General features: G+C 42.2%; 2 protein-coding genes across 5 annotated transcripts in view; one reads left to right on the top strand and one right to left on the bottom strand.

The window, feature by feature from the left end:
* Positions 1–12546, bottom strand: part of AAGAB (alpha and gamma adaptin binding protein) — a 45076-nt gene extending 32530 nt beyond the window's left edge. For all 4 annotated transcript variants that reach the window (XM_059697390.1, XM_059697399.1, XM_059697408.1 and 1 more), the window contains exon 1: positions 12389–12546. In XM_059697390.1, coding sequence (XP_059553373.1) covers positions 12389–12461 — 73 coding nt within the window. In that variant the 5' untranslated portion in view covers positions 12462–12546. The remainder of the gene's footprint in view (positions 1–12388) is intronic.
* A 111-nt stretch (positions 12547–12657) lies between these two features.
* The window catches only part of IQCH (IQ motif containing H), a 198818-nt gene continuing 193283 nt past the window's right edge, over positions 12658–18192 (top strand). Inside the window, exon 1 of the mRNA XM_059697431.1 lies at positions 12658–12758. Coding sequence (XP_059553414.1) covers positions 12708–12758 — 51 coding nt within the window. The 5' untranslated portion in view covers positions 12658–12707. The remainder of the gene's footprint in view (positions 12759–18192) is intronic.

Below are 18192 nucleotides of genomic sequence, written 5' to 3'. Positions count from 1 at the left end.
TAACCGCCTCCTTTAAGCTACTCTGGCCCCTCCCTTCCCAATATAGGCCTTCTCATATTTTTCTTTTCCATTGTTGAGACATAAACTGAGACAGAAGAGAAAGCATTTAGGAAAATTACAGGAGGTAGCAGAATCTGACGTCAGTTGAAGGGGAAAGTAGTCATTATGAAAGCAAAGAAATGACCAAAATGTGATTGGGGGCGGGGGGCGGGCGGCGGCAAAGAAGCCAGAGGTGTCATTAACTGGCAAGGATGGGCAAAGAGACTTCAAAGTCATAATGGTTCCAGCCCTGGCCGGATGGCTCAGTTGGTTGGAGCATTGTCCCATACACCAAAAGGGTTGCAGGTTCGATTCCCAGTCAGGGTACATACCTAGGTTGAGGGTTCGATCCCCAGTCAGGGAGCTAATGGGAGGCAACCAATTGGTGTTTCTCACATCGATGTCTGTCTCTCTCTTCCTCTCTCCCCGTTCCTCTCTCTCTAAAACCTTCCTCAGATGAGGATTAAAATATAAATAAAAATCAGAATGGTTTCACAAGTGTAATCACTTACAATTACTGTAATTCCATAGTCACAATTTCATGAGGATGTCATACAAGCTGGGTGCTGCTCGGGCAAATACTTAGAAGCAGTTATTAGCTAACAGATTATTTCCCAAGTACTAGGAGTAGATGATACTGATATAATGGAGCCTGTGTGGCATTTAAAGGTTCAAAGTGCAAGCTTAATGTTGGGACTGTACACAAAGGTTGGGAAATTCATATCTGAATAATAAAAAATGCAGCCTCCTGGTGCAAATACAGTATGTAAGTTTTGGGGGAGTCAAAAGCTGCATGTGGATTTTCAACTGCTGGCGTGGGAGGGGGTCAGTACCCCTAACCCCACATTGTTCAAGAGTCAACTGTGTCTGCAATATTTGTGTCAGTCCATATGACAGACCAATCACTGGAGCAGTATTAAGTTGCTGAGGGAAGAAAAACTGGATTGAGTTAAAGCACCGTACCACTGCTTTACAAGAGCACAGCAATTCTGGTTTGCTTACAACACTTCATTACCTTTCCCTCACATGCTCCTTCTCTCTGGTCTCACCAAAATACTCATATCCGAATGCTCTGGGGCTTGTTATATCATAGTGGAAACATTTTAAAAGTTGAAGCGGAGGAAATTCAACTTAGTCCTCCTACTTTTGCTCAAGTTTACTTTCTCCCAAAAGCCATCTGGAATAGGGCACCACAACTTCCAAGCAGAGGGGAAGAAGATACATGGTCTCTGCTTGCCCATAGAAGACCTCACAACGCAGTCAGAGACAAACATGAACACAAAAGCATCAAGCTGGCAAGGAGAGAATGGAGAGGAGAGTTTTATGAGGGTTGGGGAACCACCAGCCTCAAAGTTTCGTGGGCTGAATGCAAAGACCCCAGTGGCATTAGTGATGGACAATTCCTATGTATATTTGAAGGGGAGAGGCTTCTTTAAATTCTGTTACTTTTATGTATGTATGTATGTATGTATTTATTTATTCATTCATTCATTCATTCATTCATTCAAGATCTAGCTGTAGATATACATCTAAAGCAGTGGTCCACTATGGGGAGGTAATTTTGCTTCCCAGGGGACATATTTCAACATGTGGAGACATTTTGGGTTATCACAAATGGAGAGATGCTACTAGTATCTGGTGAGCAGAGGCCAAGAACATCTTACAATGCACAGGATGAATTACCCAGTCCAAAATGTCAACAGAGCTAAGAATGAGAAACTCTGATCTAAAACAAAGGAACTTAGCTATACTCATAAAACAAAATAAAAGTTCTGGAATGCAAAGTTCATTTTATTCTTTCTTATAGAAGTGAAACTACCCTTTACAGCCAGGCATCATAACCTCCCACCACATAAATAAATGTCTTTCATTTGTATCTGATAAAATCTATTTCTGATAAAAATCTATCTCAAATGTCTTCTTTAATTATCTTAATGATAAAAATTATCTGGCAATTGAGGGCTTGTGCTGGGGGGGTGGGGGTGGCCAGGGAGAGGTCAATGGGGGAAAAAGGAGGCTCATGTAATACTTTAAACAATAAAGAATTTAAATAAAAAATTATCTGGCAATTAATCTTATATGCTTTGAAAAAATTTATGATGGTGGTTTTCTGGAAGAAAGAACACATAAGCAGAAACAGAACAATTATGAGATAAAAATAATTTTTATATTCAAATGGTAACTTTTCATAAACAAATCAGCATCGAGTAATAAAACCTCACAAAAAATGTCAATGTCTGCTCAGGAGGACAATAGTATCTGAAGTAAATGCTAACTTACTGTGAAGAAAAGTAAACATGTCAAAGATAAATTTCCCAAACAGAGTAAGTTTATGAAGAACATTTACTCTTTAGCCAGCGTATTCTAACATTGAAAACTAGAGGCCCGGTGCATAGCATTCATGCACTTGGGGGGCGGGGGGGGGTCCCTTAGCCTGGCCTGCACCCTCTCGCAGTCCCGGAACCCCCCCCCCCGGGGATGTCCACCTGCCGGCTTACAGGCTCCTGCTACTGCCACTGCCCTCGCCAGCTGTGAGCCCAGCTTCTGGCTGAGTGGTGCTCCCCCTGTGAGAGCACAATGACCACAAGGGGGGGCAGCTCCTGCATTAAGCGTCTGCCCCCTGGTGGTCAGTGCACATCAGAGCGACCAATCGTTCTGCCATTGAGTTGATTTACATATTAGCCTTTTATTATGTAGGACTAGAGGCCTGATGCACGAAATCGTGCAAGAATGGGCCTTCCTTCCCCTGGCTGCCAGCACCACCTTTGCTCTGGCCGGAGCCACCTTTCCGCCTTCACTCCAGCCCGGAGCCGCCTTTCTGCCTTCGTTCCGGCCTGGAGCCGCCTTTCTGCCTTCCCACACTGCCCAGAGGCCTGGAGCGGCTGGGGCGGTGCGGAACGCCCCCCGCCACTCGGTGCCTGCGTATGCAAATTAACCCGCCATCTTTGTTGGGTTAATTTGCGTGGCTGGTGGGGGGCATCACGAAGGTATGGTCAATTTGCATCTTTCTTTTTTATTAGTGTAGAGTAGAGGCCCAGTTCACAAAAATTTGTGCACTCGGGGTGGGAGGGTTCCCTTAGCCCAGCCTGTGCCCTCTCACAGTCTGGGACACCCTCGGGGGATGACCACCTGCTGGCTTAGGCCCACTTCCCAGGAGACTGGGCCTAAGCTGGCAATCAGACATCCCTCTGACAGCCCGGGAGCCCTCAGGGGATGTCCACTAGCCAGCGGAGAGCAGGCCCAAGATGCAGTTGGACATCCTTAGCTCTGCTGAGGAGGCAGGAGAGGCTCCCACCACCACCGCTGTACTGGCAGCAGGCAGCCTGGCTTGTGGCTGAGCAGAGCTCCCCCTGTGGGAGCTCACTGACCACCAGGGGGCAGCTCCTGTTTTGAGTGTCTGCCCCCTGGTGGTCAGTGTGTGTCAGAGTGACCAGTCATTCCCAGTCGTTCTGCTGTTAGGGTCAATTTGCATATTACCCTTTTATTATATAGGATAGAGACCTGGTGCATGGGTGGGGACTGGCTGGTTTGCCCTGAAGGGTGTCTTGGATCAGGGTGGGGGTCCCCACTAGGGTGCCTGGCTAGCCTGGGTAAGGGGCTGATGGCTGTTTGCAGCTGGTCAAGCCCCTCCCCCCACCGAGTGGGGATCCTCACCCCACGGAGGTTTGGCCAGCCTGGGTGAGGGGCTGATGGCTGTTTCCAGGCTGGCCACACCTCCTCTAGGGTGGGGGGTCCCCACTGGGGTGCCTGGCCAGTCTGGGTGAGGGGCTGAGGGCCGTTTTCAGGCTGGCCAAGCCCCCCGGAGACAGAAGCTCCCAGCCTCTCCTTTTATTCTTTTTTTTTTATTCTGGGATTTATTTACCTTCTATAATTGAAACTTTGTTGCCTTCAGTGGAGCTCAGAGCTGGCCGGGAAGCTTGGCTTCCTCCATCACTGGAGCAACCAAGCCTCCTTCTCGCTCCAGCTCTGTGGCTGCCAGCCACCATCTTGGTTGGGTTAATTTGCATATAGTTGCTCTGATTGGCTGGTGGGCGTTGGCTTAAGGTGTAAGTGAAGGTACGGTTAATTTGCATGTTTGTCTTTTATTAAATTAGGTAAGTTTGAAAAACATTACAAAGCTAATATATTCAATATCCCAGTTTCCAAAACGTCCTTCAGGAAGGGTAAAATTATGATTGGGCAACACACAGTCAAAGGAGCTTGGAAAAAGAAAACACTGATAAATTAAACTTCGTCAAAATGAAAAACTTTTGCATTTCAAAAGATACCATCAAGGAAACCAAAAGACAAGCCACAGAATGGGAGAAAATATTTGCAAATTATATATGAGACTTGTATCTAGAATACTATATATGATGTACTTACAACTCAATAAAACAAAAATAATAAAAAAGGGCAAAAGATTCGAACAGGCATTTCACCAAAGACATATGAATAATTATATGTACACAAAAAGATTCTCAACATCATTAGTTATTAGGGAAATGCAAGAAACATTACATTAGCAAGAAACATTACATTCATGGTATATACTCTTCTGGAACCAAGAAGAACCACAATAAGATACTACCTCATACCCGCTAGAATGGCTAAAATAAAAAAGAGACAATAACAAGTGTTGTAAAAATGTGGAGAACTTGGAACTCTTATTCATTGATGATGGAATGTAAAATGTTGCAGCCACTCTGAAAAACAGTTTGGCAGTTTCTTTTTTTTTGTTTTAATATATTTTTTATTGATTTCAGAGAGGAAGGGCGAGGAAGAGAGAGATAGAAATATCAATGATGAGAGAGAATCATTGATCGGCTGCCTCCTACATGCCCAAACTGGGGATAGAGCCCGCAATCTGGGCATGTGCTCTGATCAGGAATCAAACCGTGACCTCCTGGTTTATAGGTCAACACTCAACCAGTGAGCAACACTGGCTGGGCAGCAGTTTTTCAAAATAGTACAATAAGTTCTTAGAATGCCCATAACATTATTCATTAATAGCCAAGAAGTGAAAATGACCCAAATGTCTATCAACTGATGAACTGATAAATAAAATGTGGTATATCCATACATTGGAATATAGAGCACATTCTACAGCATGGATAAATCTCCAAAACATTAAGAAGCCAGACATAAGAGGCCACATATTACAGAACTAGTGGCTCAGTGCATGAATTCGTGCACACTGAATGGAAATTAGAAGAAATATTTTAATATCACTATTCGCCCTTTCTCTATAATAGAAGTGTCAGCCAAATTCATGATTGACAATGACAGATCGAAACACACGTGCGATTGGCGCCAGCGAGAGCTTCATATGTATTGCACATGCGCGAGTCAACTTAGCCTTGTATATACTAGTATATAGAATAAACTTGCTTAATTAGACCTGCTTTCTGATTTAGCTAGACTTTTTCCAGCCCAGTAAAGTACCCTAACTTCTCTTTCATGTAATTGTCAGCAACACAGCAGTAAATATCAACACAGAGCAGATTACTATTGTAGATCACGCAGGGAGAACAAAGGGTAAAATATTTAACTGCAAAAGTGTTTGACTATATTCTGCGCAGTGAGAAAACCTGAAGTCATTTTCAAGGTCCACCATGTCTTACTTCTTTTCAGTCAGGTCAATTTTCTAAGCTTTCTAATAAATCTGGCTAATGAAAAGAAAATAGGATTCCACTGAGTCTCCTATCTACCTACTCCAGGACTTCTGTGAGGATCAAATGAGATGAGGCATGGGAAAACACTTCACAGACATTTGGTTAAAATGCAAAACGTTTCCACCTGTGTTTCTGAAGGGCTGAAGAAACTGCAGGGGGCTAGTCATTGCTAGGGAGAGGAAGCTGGGCGTTGCTACATGACATCATTACCCGGCCCCCACAGCGACCATTTCAGGGTTCGGCGGGGCTGTGGGCCACATTTTGCACCATGGTGTCTTGGCAGCGTCTGCTACAAATTGGTGGACTGTTGCTCCAGGGTGGTGGTGGGGCCTGTGTCCCACTTGGGGGAAGCCAAGTGTTGCTTTGTGGGTGCCAGGTCCACGGTGCCATTTTTCTGTGCGCATCACGGCAGCTCTTGCATTGAGCGTCTGCCCCCCGGTGGTCAATGCATGTCATAGCAACCGGTCGGAAGGTGGGAAGGACACTTAGCATATTAGCCTTTTATACAGACAGATTTCTTTTCTATAAGATATTCAGAAAAGGCAAATCTGTAAAGGGGGAAAACACATTAGTGGTTACTGGGGTGGGAATGGGAAATTACTACAAATGGGCACAAGATTTCCTTCTAGAATGATAGAAATATTCTACACTTAAAATGGTTGGATTTTATGGTATTTAAATTACATCTCAATAAAGCTGCTAAACAAAATCATGGAAGCTGGAAGATAATCCTCTCATTTAGCTGAGGAAGTAGGTGACTGAGGCACATGTTTGAGATATTTCGAACAATGATGGCACAGGTAAAGACATGTAAATATTTGTGGAATGAAAGTTAACTTAAAGTTGGATAGCTAGGAAGATGGTAGTACTCAGTGCTCAATTCACACACTTTTCCCCCAACAAAAAATCCTGAACAATCCCAGCAGAATTCAAACAGAATGTAAATTCTTTTATGTCAGCACAACAGTACTGTTTATTACCAAATGATCACACATTTTCCTGCTCTAAGCATACTGATTTTGATCCAAGCACGATATTACTCTTCCCCACCTCTGAGTAGAACCAGCCTTCATGTCTGTCTGGAAAATTAAACTCTAAATAGGTTATTTATTACTGAACCTAAAACATCATAAAGGCTCTTTAAGAGTTTCACAACTATCCTCTCTGTCTTCACCTACGTCAATCTTGCTTCCTGGATAAGTAATTATTGGAGATGTGCTTGCAGTATCTGTGTGTACTGGCTCCAACATGAATATAATATCATGTCCAGATTATTATTCTTGACAGGCATATTTAAGACAATTTTCATACTTTAACCTTTTAAAAATTGTTTTTATATGAGATTTCATTATTTATTGAGTGTCATTATTTGTTGAGGAATTATACAAAAGGCAGGAAGTTGTTTAAACCAAATGACCACTACATACTTTATAGATGTTTTTACCTTTTTCTATGTAAAAGCAAACAGCTAAATGGCCCTGAAATAAAAGTCTGAGTCTAGATACACCCATAAATGGTTTTGGTACAACATGGGCTGATGCCTAATACTTTTCAACTAGTGTTTCTCCTCCTACTCTCCACCCCCATTTACTGGAAAGAGGAAGATAAACACCTTAGAATCATCTCATTCATCAACAATCTAAAGTATTAGTCTAAAACTTCAAATAAAAGTCAAATTCCCTGCTCCACAAGTAAGGAAAACAAATTGGGTACCAATAGAGGCATTTTCATTAATTATTAAATTTATCATAGTTCATCTACTAAGGTTCCAACTACCATAAAAGAAAAAGTAAAAACTTATTATGAGCAATAAAAATTCTCATTCTAGTAGTAAAATTTTCTTCAGTAATTTCTCCTATCCCTATCTCCACCTTGAATATATGCAGTTCTGGTTGGCAAGAAGGTCATCATATTTTGCATATATAAAAGAATTGGAATTGAATCTTGGCTTTCCAACCTTTATGAATTGAAAACTTTAGAAAATCACAGCTTCTTGGAGCTTTAATTTCATACACACACAAACATGTGCTTGCGCGCGCGCGCACACACACACACACACACACACACACACACTGGAGGATAATACAAACATGTTTTCTAAGTCCTGTTGGGTGGAGATAAGGAACTTGTACTTAATCTTTCCCTCCTCCTTAGGTTGGTGACCTAACATTCTTCCTTTAATAAAGATAAAAATCTTAAGCCTTCTTTTAATGTTAATTGAAAATTTTAAAATATGTCATGGTTAAAAACAAATCAAAGTTCACCCACCCGCATTACCAGCTGAAATCACTGCTTTAATCTGATCATCTACATAATCACTGTGATGACAACTCTAGGTCCTTGTGGTAGATCTTGCTGGCCCAATCTTCCTTTGAAGAAAATAAAGAGCGCTGACCGGTTTGGCTCAGTGGAAAGAGCGTCAGCCTGCGGACTGAAGGGTCCCAGGTTTGAGTCTGGTCAAGGGCATGTAACTTGGCTGTGGGCACATCCCCAGTAGGAGGTGTGTAGGAGGCAGCTGATCGATGTTTCTCTCTCATCGATGTTTCTAATTCTCTATCCCTCTCCCTTCCTCTCTGTAAAAAAAAATCAATAAAATATTTAAAAAAGAAAATAAAGAGTTGGAAATATGGAAATACAATACAATCAAAGGCAGTGTCCTCCCTACAACAAAGTAAGCAACTTTGCCTAAGCAGAAATTAGTTATTCCCAGAATAAACCAAAAGGTTCCAATCAGAATACCTTAAACAGCTACAGAAAAATATAAATTAGAAGACCCAAACTCTTATTCCTATTCTCTTGTTAGAAAATGCTGGCTAAGCTACACAATAGCCCCTTATCTTTCAAATCAGAATGTCCTCCTTACTAAATTACTTTAAGATCCTTTTGTAAGATAGGAGTCTGACAGACCTTGAAACAAACTCCAGTCTTGCAGAAGAATGAAGGTTTCCCAAACGAGTAATGTCATAAATGATGGCTGGCTTTGCCTGTGTAATTATTTTAATACCTTCTTTAGGGTTAATCTTCTCTGTCATTTCTTACACCAATGCCACCACCGTAAATTTAAATAGTGCTGATTGGTAAGAAATTCCAACTCATTTCATTCACACATTCCATGCACACAAACCATGAATGTGAACTTATGCTCCAGCACTGGCTACTTGAGCACTTTTTGCAAGTCACCTTGTATTTCCAAACCTTGGTTTCTTCATTTATAAAATAGAGAGAGCCTGCCTGCATGACTTCACAGGGATACTAGAGACAAATTAAACAATTTGAAAATGTATTTGGGAAGAGTACTGACATACACATAAATGCTTGATATATTTATGCGGTCTCAAAATTCCCACACTTCACTGAACAAATAATTTTGCTCCAAATGTTCAAATGTAGAATCTGAGGCTTATGGTTGTTGAATTGGCATTACATACTTTAAACCAAACAAGTCTCCAGGGACTTTTCTATCTATAGTTCCTTCTAGGAAAGTAGAGTAAGATGTTAAAACTTAGGTATATATTTTAATATTTTCACAGGTGGAGCACACACTTTCACTACATCCCTCTTGAGGACAGGAGTAGTACCTTAGTCGTCATTTTAGCTAAGTGACTGGCACAGAGACTAGCTCTGTGATTAATGTTAGAATACAATTTTCTAGGATACAAGTAAATGTTCATATATGTGAGATGGAAAGATGTGTGGCCTTGGAGTACAGACACCTGCTCTCACACCTCATATAGCTTGCACAAGTCCCTCAAGCATCCTGAGCCTTCATTTCCCTTGAAAAGTCTACACTGTAATCTGTAATGCCACCCTTTATCTGATGTCAGACCTCCACCCAGAATACTGTAAAACAGGCCTTTGTGTGACAAAATGAAAAAAAAAAAATTCTCACAAATGCACTTTCACCACATATGAACTTTATCCATAGTAGAGGGCTATGGATTTTTATTTCATGTAATATTTATACCAAACTTGCTTATTTGGTTATGAAATATTTCCCATTGTTGGTTAACAGCAGTAAAATAGATCAGCTGTCAAAGGAAAGAGAAACTCTAAAGGTTCCTCTTCCTGATGCATGGAATAAAACCAAATCTTCCCAAAAAGGTAGATCAGATTCAACCCAAAATCATACTATAGCCTAATGTCACTGGACACTTGACAAAAGTCATTCATTATGGTAGTCTCCATCTCTTATGCTAAAATTAGACTGAACTTGTGACTAATCTGATTCAATCTTTAATTTCAGCAAAACAGAATAAGTGCTCAGCAAATACTGCATTCTAATGCTGTCCACTCTTAGCCTACTCATGAACCTGGGAAGAAATGACAAAGCCCCCTTTCACAGTTCACTTTCCCTTTCTCAAGTAATCACTTCACTAACTGCTCTTATTTTTCACTACATAACATTAATAGAATCACAAAGGAAACGTCATCTAATTTTAACCAACATAAAAGTTAGCTTTTGCTTTCTCAAAGAGGCATTATTTTATATAATTTCCCCCAATGATGCCATTATACTTTAAGGTACAATGATACTATTCACCAACTATAGGTATCAGCTCTTTCAAAGAAGTGAACTCATCTCCCAATTCTGATCCTTAAAGCACATGAAGGGAATACTGTAGTCATCAGAATACTTAACAAATATTTCTGAGGTTGGTTTTAAAGGAATTTTAGAAATCAGTAATGGAACAACACCGGGAGGGGGGGAAGGGGGGAAGGGGCACTTACCCCCACCCATCACACCAACAAAAATACACATATAACTTTTGACTCCCCCAAAACTTAACTACTAAAAGCTTATTGTTGACCAATAACAAATAGTCAATTAACACATATTTTGCATGTTACATGTATTATATATTGTATTCTTACAATAAAGAAAACAAAGTTATTAAGAAATTCATAAGAGAAAATGAATTTATGTATTTATTGAAAAAATCTGCATATAAATAAATCCACACAGTTCAAACCCATGTTGCTCAAGGGTCAATTGTAATTCTTTTGGAATGTTAAATACACCAAGAATCTTAAGCAAATTTGGTATGTTCACTAGATGTAATATATAATGAAAACTAATTTATGATGTAATATTAAATGTAAAATATCTGAATAAAAATTATATATAAAATGTTATAAAATATACAAAATGTATTTTATGTAAGTATATCTATTTATTATATAAATCATATGTATCAAGTATATTATAAATCTATAACTTTATATATTTATATAAATGTTATTTTATATATTTAAACATATATAAACTATTTTAAATTTTTATATATAAAATATAAAAGTATATTTTAAAATTATATCGAAAATATCAGGTTAAAAATTATAAGTGAAATGTAATTACAATTTTTTAAAAAATCTATGCAATGTGGAAAAGTCTGACTCTAGAAGGAAATGCACAGAACAGTATTTGTGTTTAGGTGATGAGACCATGGGTGATGTTTTTCTCCATTTGCTAAATCTTACTTAAGGGGTATGCACTACTTCTATAAAACTATTTTTTTACAAGGAAATAAATAGGAAGGAGCACTGCTTAGAGGTAAGAAAATGGAATAATTAGAGCAGTTATCATTTGGTAAATGCTATACTTAAACTTTACCTTCTCAAGGAGCCCTTTAAGTGGCCATAAATGATGTGAGAGAATATCTGTGCTGGAGGGACATGCTGCCTAATTCTGTCATTTGACGGGTTCAGGAGAAAGAACTGAAGTTGTATGATGCTTCACAGTTTACAACGTGCTCAACATAGCACATCACTTGTCCCTCAATCCTGGGAGATAGGTTCATGTGCCTGGTTTAAAGATCAGGAAACGGAGGGTTGGAGAAAGAACATCTGCCATCTATCAGTGCTTACTATGTTGGGGTAAGCACAACGATCTGGCGAAAATCATCACCATGTTACAGATGGGAACCTGAAGGGCAGAGGTTAACTGTGCTCACTATCTCACAGCTGAGAACGCTGCTCTGACACTCACTGAAAACAGGAGTCTTGAGTTACAATCAACTTCCCAGAGTCCTTAGTGGAAGCGTTGGGCCTATGCCCCCGTCCTATGCCCTCTCTCCCACACTGGTCTCCTCTACGGTCCCTTTTCGGAGTTACCTAGCTTGCCAGCCACGGTGAAGGTCCAGAGGAAAGGTAATAAGGCCCAGCAATACCCCAAAACTAAGGTCGGCGAGCCGCCTGCGCCTCAGGAGGAAAGCAAGGCAGTGAGTGGCTCCAGAATAAGGGTTGGAGGGGGGCGCAAGGCTAGCAAATCTTGTATTACGGGGTAGTCAAGGGGAAACCACCTCTGGCGTAGGAGCAGGGACAGCAACAAAAATCACCATTCCTGCCCTTCCACTCGCGTAACTCGGCACAACCTCCAGAGTGCCTGCGGGTTCATGTAGACTTTAGATTCTAAATCTAAAGGGTCCCCACACCCCGTGGGCTGGGCAGGGATTGTCCCCTTGGCCGGAGAAGCTGGAAGACGCGCGATAGGGGCCGGGCAGGCCTAAGAGTGACGAGTGAGGGGGCAGAGACACCCGGGGGGACTGGGCACACGGACAGGGTCTAGGGGTCCTCGGGCCGGCGCAGAGTGGAGGAGCCCCAGACCGCGGCGGGGCAAAGGCCGAAGGGGGCCGCGAGCTGGCTGCCCGCCGGGACTTGGAGAGCTTCGAGGTCGGCCCAGGAGCCTCGCTACTCACGTTGGACCAGCCGGTCTCCAGTGAAGGTGGAGGAGCAGCTGGTGACAAGCGCACAGGGGACACCCGCAGCCATAGCTGCACTCGGGAGCCCGGTGTGTCCAGCAGCCGCTTCCGCCTTGGGCTGCACCACGGCCGCCGGCGCGTGGGGGGGACGCGACTGGAAGGGCGCGTTCTCTGACTGGCCCGGCGGCCCTGACTCCGCCCTCTCCCCCTCTTCCGCTCCCGGCGTGGGACAGCCCGGGCCGAGCGTGCTGTTGCCGAGGGAACGAGCTCCCTCCACCAATGTTTCCGGGCTCTCCCGCCCTCCCCGGCCCTAGCCATGGCTCAGGAGACTAAAAACCAGGACCCCATCGGAACCATCTTAATCCAGGTGGGAACTGGGCCCCTCCTGGCCCGGCCCGGCCCAGCTAACACACTGCCCAGCGAGCCCGGCCGCGCAGATCCACTCGCACCCACCCACTGGGAGCGCTGCCCCCAGATTGACCCCGGAGAGCTCCCAACCCAGACCTCGCTCGTAAGCCTAGTTCACCTCTGGGTGTCTCTGGCAAAAACTCCCAGACCGCGGAACCTTTACTTCGGTGAAAGCCACCTCACCCTGAGGCACCATTTTAAAATGTATTGTTCTGAGAAATTTGAATCCTTGACGTAGGGGATTGGGGACGACACAAATCAAACACTTTTCAGGAGTAATAAGAATTTCGGGGGAGAAGTTGAGATATGTGAACTGCTTTTCTTAAGCACCCAAATTTGGGGGATCTAAAAGTCCCTTGCTAATAAGGCCTGGGGATGTAATGAATATAGCCTGGCGACCATAGTAAATAACATTGTATTGTAATATTTGAAAGTTGCTAAGAGAGTAAATCTTAAAAGTTCTCATCACAAGAAAAAAATTATAACTGCCGATGAATGTGACCAATTGTGATCATTTTACAATATATACAAATATCACATCTTTATGGTGTAAACCTGAAACTAATATAATGTTATATGTCAATTATATCTTAATAAAATAAAAGTCCCTTGCTTGGGGATGCACACATAGAAAAATATATTTAAAACAACAGCAAATCAAGTTAAAGTTTTTAATATAAAATGTGACAAGTTTAAAAACTCAGGGGAATAATTATTTCTGAAGGGGTAAATATCAAGAAAGCCTTAACTTATCCAAGTATAACTCAGTTTGTGATACTCTCAGATTTTTCTGAACCGGTAAAAGAACATTTACACATTATAGTTTTAAAATGTTTTCCACATATATCATCACTTTTAACTCTTATATTTAGTTCCATTTGACTAACTTTAGTAACTTTCCTAAGGTCACCATTAGGACTCTCATTCAGATCTGCAATGGGTCTAATTTTTCTTCCTGCCAGGATTTTTATCTCTTAGCTCCTATCTAGGAAAGACCTCTGTAAACTCACCTTTCCAAAATACAAACCCCTAAACTTAACAGTTTCATAGACTTCTCCATTATGAATCATACCCAAATCTTTTTACCGCACCTCTTATTACCCTTTTATTCACCATCACCTAGAATGAGTTTAGCCAAACTGCAAAGTCTGTGGGAATAGTCTCCACAAGACTGCCCTCACTTCTACATGAGCGTCAAGTTCAGGAGTCCCCAGAACTACCCTCACTTCAGACCAGCTGTCTATAATTTGGGAGGCCTGACCACCCTCACATTGGCTAATTTCCTAGAATAATTCACAGGTGCTATGTTTACAATTACAGCGTTATTATAGGGTAAAGATACAACTAAAAATCAGCCAAGGGAAGAGATGCATAAGGCAGCGTCCAAGAGGGGTCCAAACAGAGTGTCCAGCCATCCTCTCTCTATGGAATCGGACAGCATTACCTCCTCCCGGCCACAGTGTATGACAGTGTGCAGAGTGTTGTCAACTAGGGAAGCTTACCGGACAGAGACTTTGGTATCTAGAGTTTTTATTGGAGATCAGTCTCACACTGTCCTGCATGACTGACCTTCCTCTCCAGCCCTTCCCAGAGATCAGACTAATGCTTTTAGCCTTCAGTTCCTAGCGTTTGGAACTGACACAGTGTGGCTCAAAGCCCCATCATAAACCCCACTGTTAGACTGTCGGGTGGCCAAAGCCTCCAAAGCAAAGACATTCCTATCAAGCAGGAAACATCATGGGCCTACAGATCACCCCCCACTGTCTAAGGGAAAAGCCAGACTTCTCTCTAGGTGAGGTGAATTATTCACTACACATACCCCCTTCCAAATCCAGAGCCCATTTTCACAGACTCCAAACAATCAGAACACTCATGGAGACTCTTACTTAGAAAAAGCCAGTTCTTCCCAACAGTATACTTCATTTGACTACAGGAGCCATTAAGTTTCTCTATAGCTCCCCCTACTTCTCCAGACCTGAGACAACTCTAAAAAAAGAGACCAGAATCCAGGGAGAATTCTCATGCCCGTAGTGGTTTGGAAGAGTGTAGGATAAGATACTGACTGAAAAGCAGAAGTTTTTTCATGTTGGAGTGAGATCCAGAGGTATCTGTTTGGTCAGTCCAGGATACAACATTATAGTTTCTGTGTCCGTTGTCATCAAATTGTAAAATGGAACAAGAGTTAAGAACAGTCATATCCATGCTGATCAGCACCTCTATCTGCGTAAAGGGGTTATTCTGGACACACTGTGTAGAGGCTGTGTAGAGAAACAGGGCCTACATTTTAACCTGATTGCTGAGGCTGATCTCTAGACACATACAATGTAAAATTCTCCCCAGTAATGTATAGCATACATATAATGAGGAAAATGTGGAAGACCTTTCCTATTTTCCCACTGAGTCCTGAGTATTTGTGAGCATACAGCACCACTCTCAGACATGCCACATGGATTTCATTTCTCCCTGGGGCTGTGGTTTCTTTCTTTCAAACAGACTGCCAATAAACAGTGCTGGAAAGAACACTTGGTTGGGAGGCAGAATCCTAAGGTCTGATATAGGCATGACATTCTTCAAGGTGGGCAACTTTGGGCTACTTGCTTCACTTCTCTGGGTCTCAGTTTTCTCTCCTATACAATACATAGCTTAAATTAGATACACCTCTAAACAAATTGTCTATTTCCCCAAAGCTACATAATTTCTTTTCATTGTAAAATCCACTTCCTTCCTTTACAATTAGTCAATCAAATCACACACACACACACACACACACACACACACACACACACGCCCACACACACGGCCACACATACATACAGGGTTGGGCAAAAGTAGGTTTATAGCTGTGAGTACACAAAACAGTTTATTCTTGTATTATTTATTAATTCTTGTATTATTATTAGCTTACTTTTGCCCACTTCTGTATGTAATATATGTATATATTATGTATTATATGATATATACATATTATATATGGTATATATGCCAGAAAAACAGTTACTTCAGATCTCCACTTGCTTCACCCTGATGTGGTATATTTGGTCTGTGTCTCAATCAGATACATTAAGCAACTCTTTGGACCAGTGGTTCTTAAAGTGTGGTCCCAGGACCAGCATTAACAGCACCAGCTGGGAACTGGTGAGAAATGCATATTTTCAGAACCCTTTCCAGATCTACTAAATCAGAAGCACTGGGGGTGGAGCCTAGTGATCTGTTTTGTTTGTTTGCTTTTTGTTAATCCTCACCCAAGGATATTTTTTCCGTTGATTTTTTTTTTTTTTTTTAGAGAGAGAGAGTGGAATGGAAGGAAGGAAGGCGGCAGAAAGTGTGAGAGAGAAACATTGCCTCCCACATGCACTCCAAACAGGGGCTGGGGAGGAGCCTGCAACCCAGGTACTGCCCTTGACTAGGGATCAAACCAGTGCTCTAACCATTGAGCACACCAGCCAGGGCATGATCTGTGTTTTACAAGCCTTTCAGACAACTCTGATACATGCTCAAGGTTGAGAGCTACTATTTAGATCATATTGCAAACATAAACTCTAATACTATTTCAAGAAAAATCACAATAATCAAAGCTAACATAGTATTTACCAGGTATATCATGCATGGTGCTAAGTGCTATATAAATTTTAACGCATTTAACCTGTACAACAAGACTACCACATAATTAGTATGATTATTTCACATTATAGAAAAGAAACTGACCAAAGATGAGTCCTGTGAGTTGACCCATATACATGGAAAATGCAAGCAATCTTCTCAAGCCTTTTCAATCCAACCCTGGCATAAAAAGAGAGTCTTCCTTTGGCCCTTTTTGCTCCTCTAGATATTTAAACCCTGCCCTTTTTACTGAATTTTCACCAACCTCTAGCTTTATATATTTAAAATATACATTTGCATATTGGTAGATATTCTCCATGCACTGGTTAATGGTTAGGCTTCTCTGTGAATGGAGCTGTACTAACATTGACTACTAGAGGCCCAGTGCATGAATTCTTGCACCAGTGGGGTCCCTCAGCCTGGCCTGCAGGATCAGGCTGAAACCAGCTCTCCAACATTCCCCCAGCGGTTCCCGGATTGCCAGACAGTGCAGGCCAGGCCGAAGGACCCCACTGGTGCACCATCAGGGCCAGGGAGGGATGCAGAGGTTGGCCAACTGGGGAGGGACAGCGGGAGGGCTCCAGGGTATGTTTGGCCAGTTTTGCTCAGTTCCAATTGGCCTGACCCCAGCAGCAAGCTAACCTATCAGTCGGAGCACCTGCCCCCTGGTGGCCAGTGCATGTCACAGTGAGCGGTTAAGCAGTCTTAGCATGTCATTAGCATATTATGCTTTGATTAGTTGAACGATGACCGGATGACCAGACACTTAGCATATTAGGCTTTTATTATACTAGTATATTAGAGGCCTGATGCACAAAATTTGTACAAGAGTAGGCCTTCCTTCCCCCTGCTGCTGGCACTGGCACCCAGGACCCGGGCTTTGGTCCAGCCCCAGCTTTGTCCAGAAGGACATCCGGAATAACATCCGGTCTAATTAGTATATTACCCTTTATTATTAATAGACTAGAGGCCCATGCACAACATTTGTGCACTGGGGGAGAGGATCCCTCAGCCTGGTCTGCGCCCTCACGCAGTTTGGGACCCCTTGGGGATCAGGCCTAAGCCCGCAGTCAGACATCCCTCTCACATTCCGGGCTCTCAGTCTGGGACCCCTCACTCCTTACTGCCCGCCTGCAGCAGAGGCAAGAGAGGCTCCCACCACCACTGCTGCGCTCGCCAGCCATGAACCCGGCTTCTGACTGAGCAGCACACCCCTATGGGAGTGCACTGACCACCAGGGGGCAGCTCCTGCATTGAGCATCTGCCCGCTGGTGGTCAATGTGCATCATAGCGACCGATCATTCTGCCATTTGGTTGATTTGCATATTAGTCTTTTATTATATAGGAGGATTATTTAGTCTGGATTCAGACTGCCTGGATTTGAACAGTTCCAGCAGTTAGCCAGCTGTGTTACCTTGCACAGGTTACTTAACCACTTTAAACCTCACATTCCCTTAAATATACAATGAAGATAATATGAACTCCCTCTTAGGAGCCTTGGAGGATTAAAATATAGAATAACATAAAGTACAACGCTCAATAGATGGCAGTTATGATTAGGTCTCTTACCATTTAATATTACTTAGCTTTGTGTACATTTCTGTGTCTTTTTAAGATTAGTTTGTTCTCTAAATTGCTGGAAAAAGAAGAAAAGTTAATTGTAGCTTGTCTTTTTAACTAGGAATACTTTATTCTTAATGAGAACTTTAAGGGTATTGCAATTTGGCAAACAAGGTATGCCTTATTTCCCTGTTACAACTGATTTTTGGGGGTATCCCATTTTACCTAATACA

Source organism: Myotis daubentonii, chromosome 1, assembly GCF_963259705.1.
Source record: "Myotis daubentonii chromosome 1, mMyoDau2.1, whole genome shotgun sequence".
In the NCBI taxonomy this organism is placed as follows: Eukaryota; Metazoa; Chordata; class Mammalia; order Chiroptera; family Vespertilionidae; genus Myotis; species Myotis daubentonii.
The sequence above is the reverse complement of the archived record's forward strand: the minus strand, read 5'-3'. Positions and strand labels throughout refer to the sequence as shown.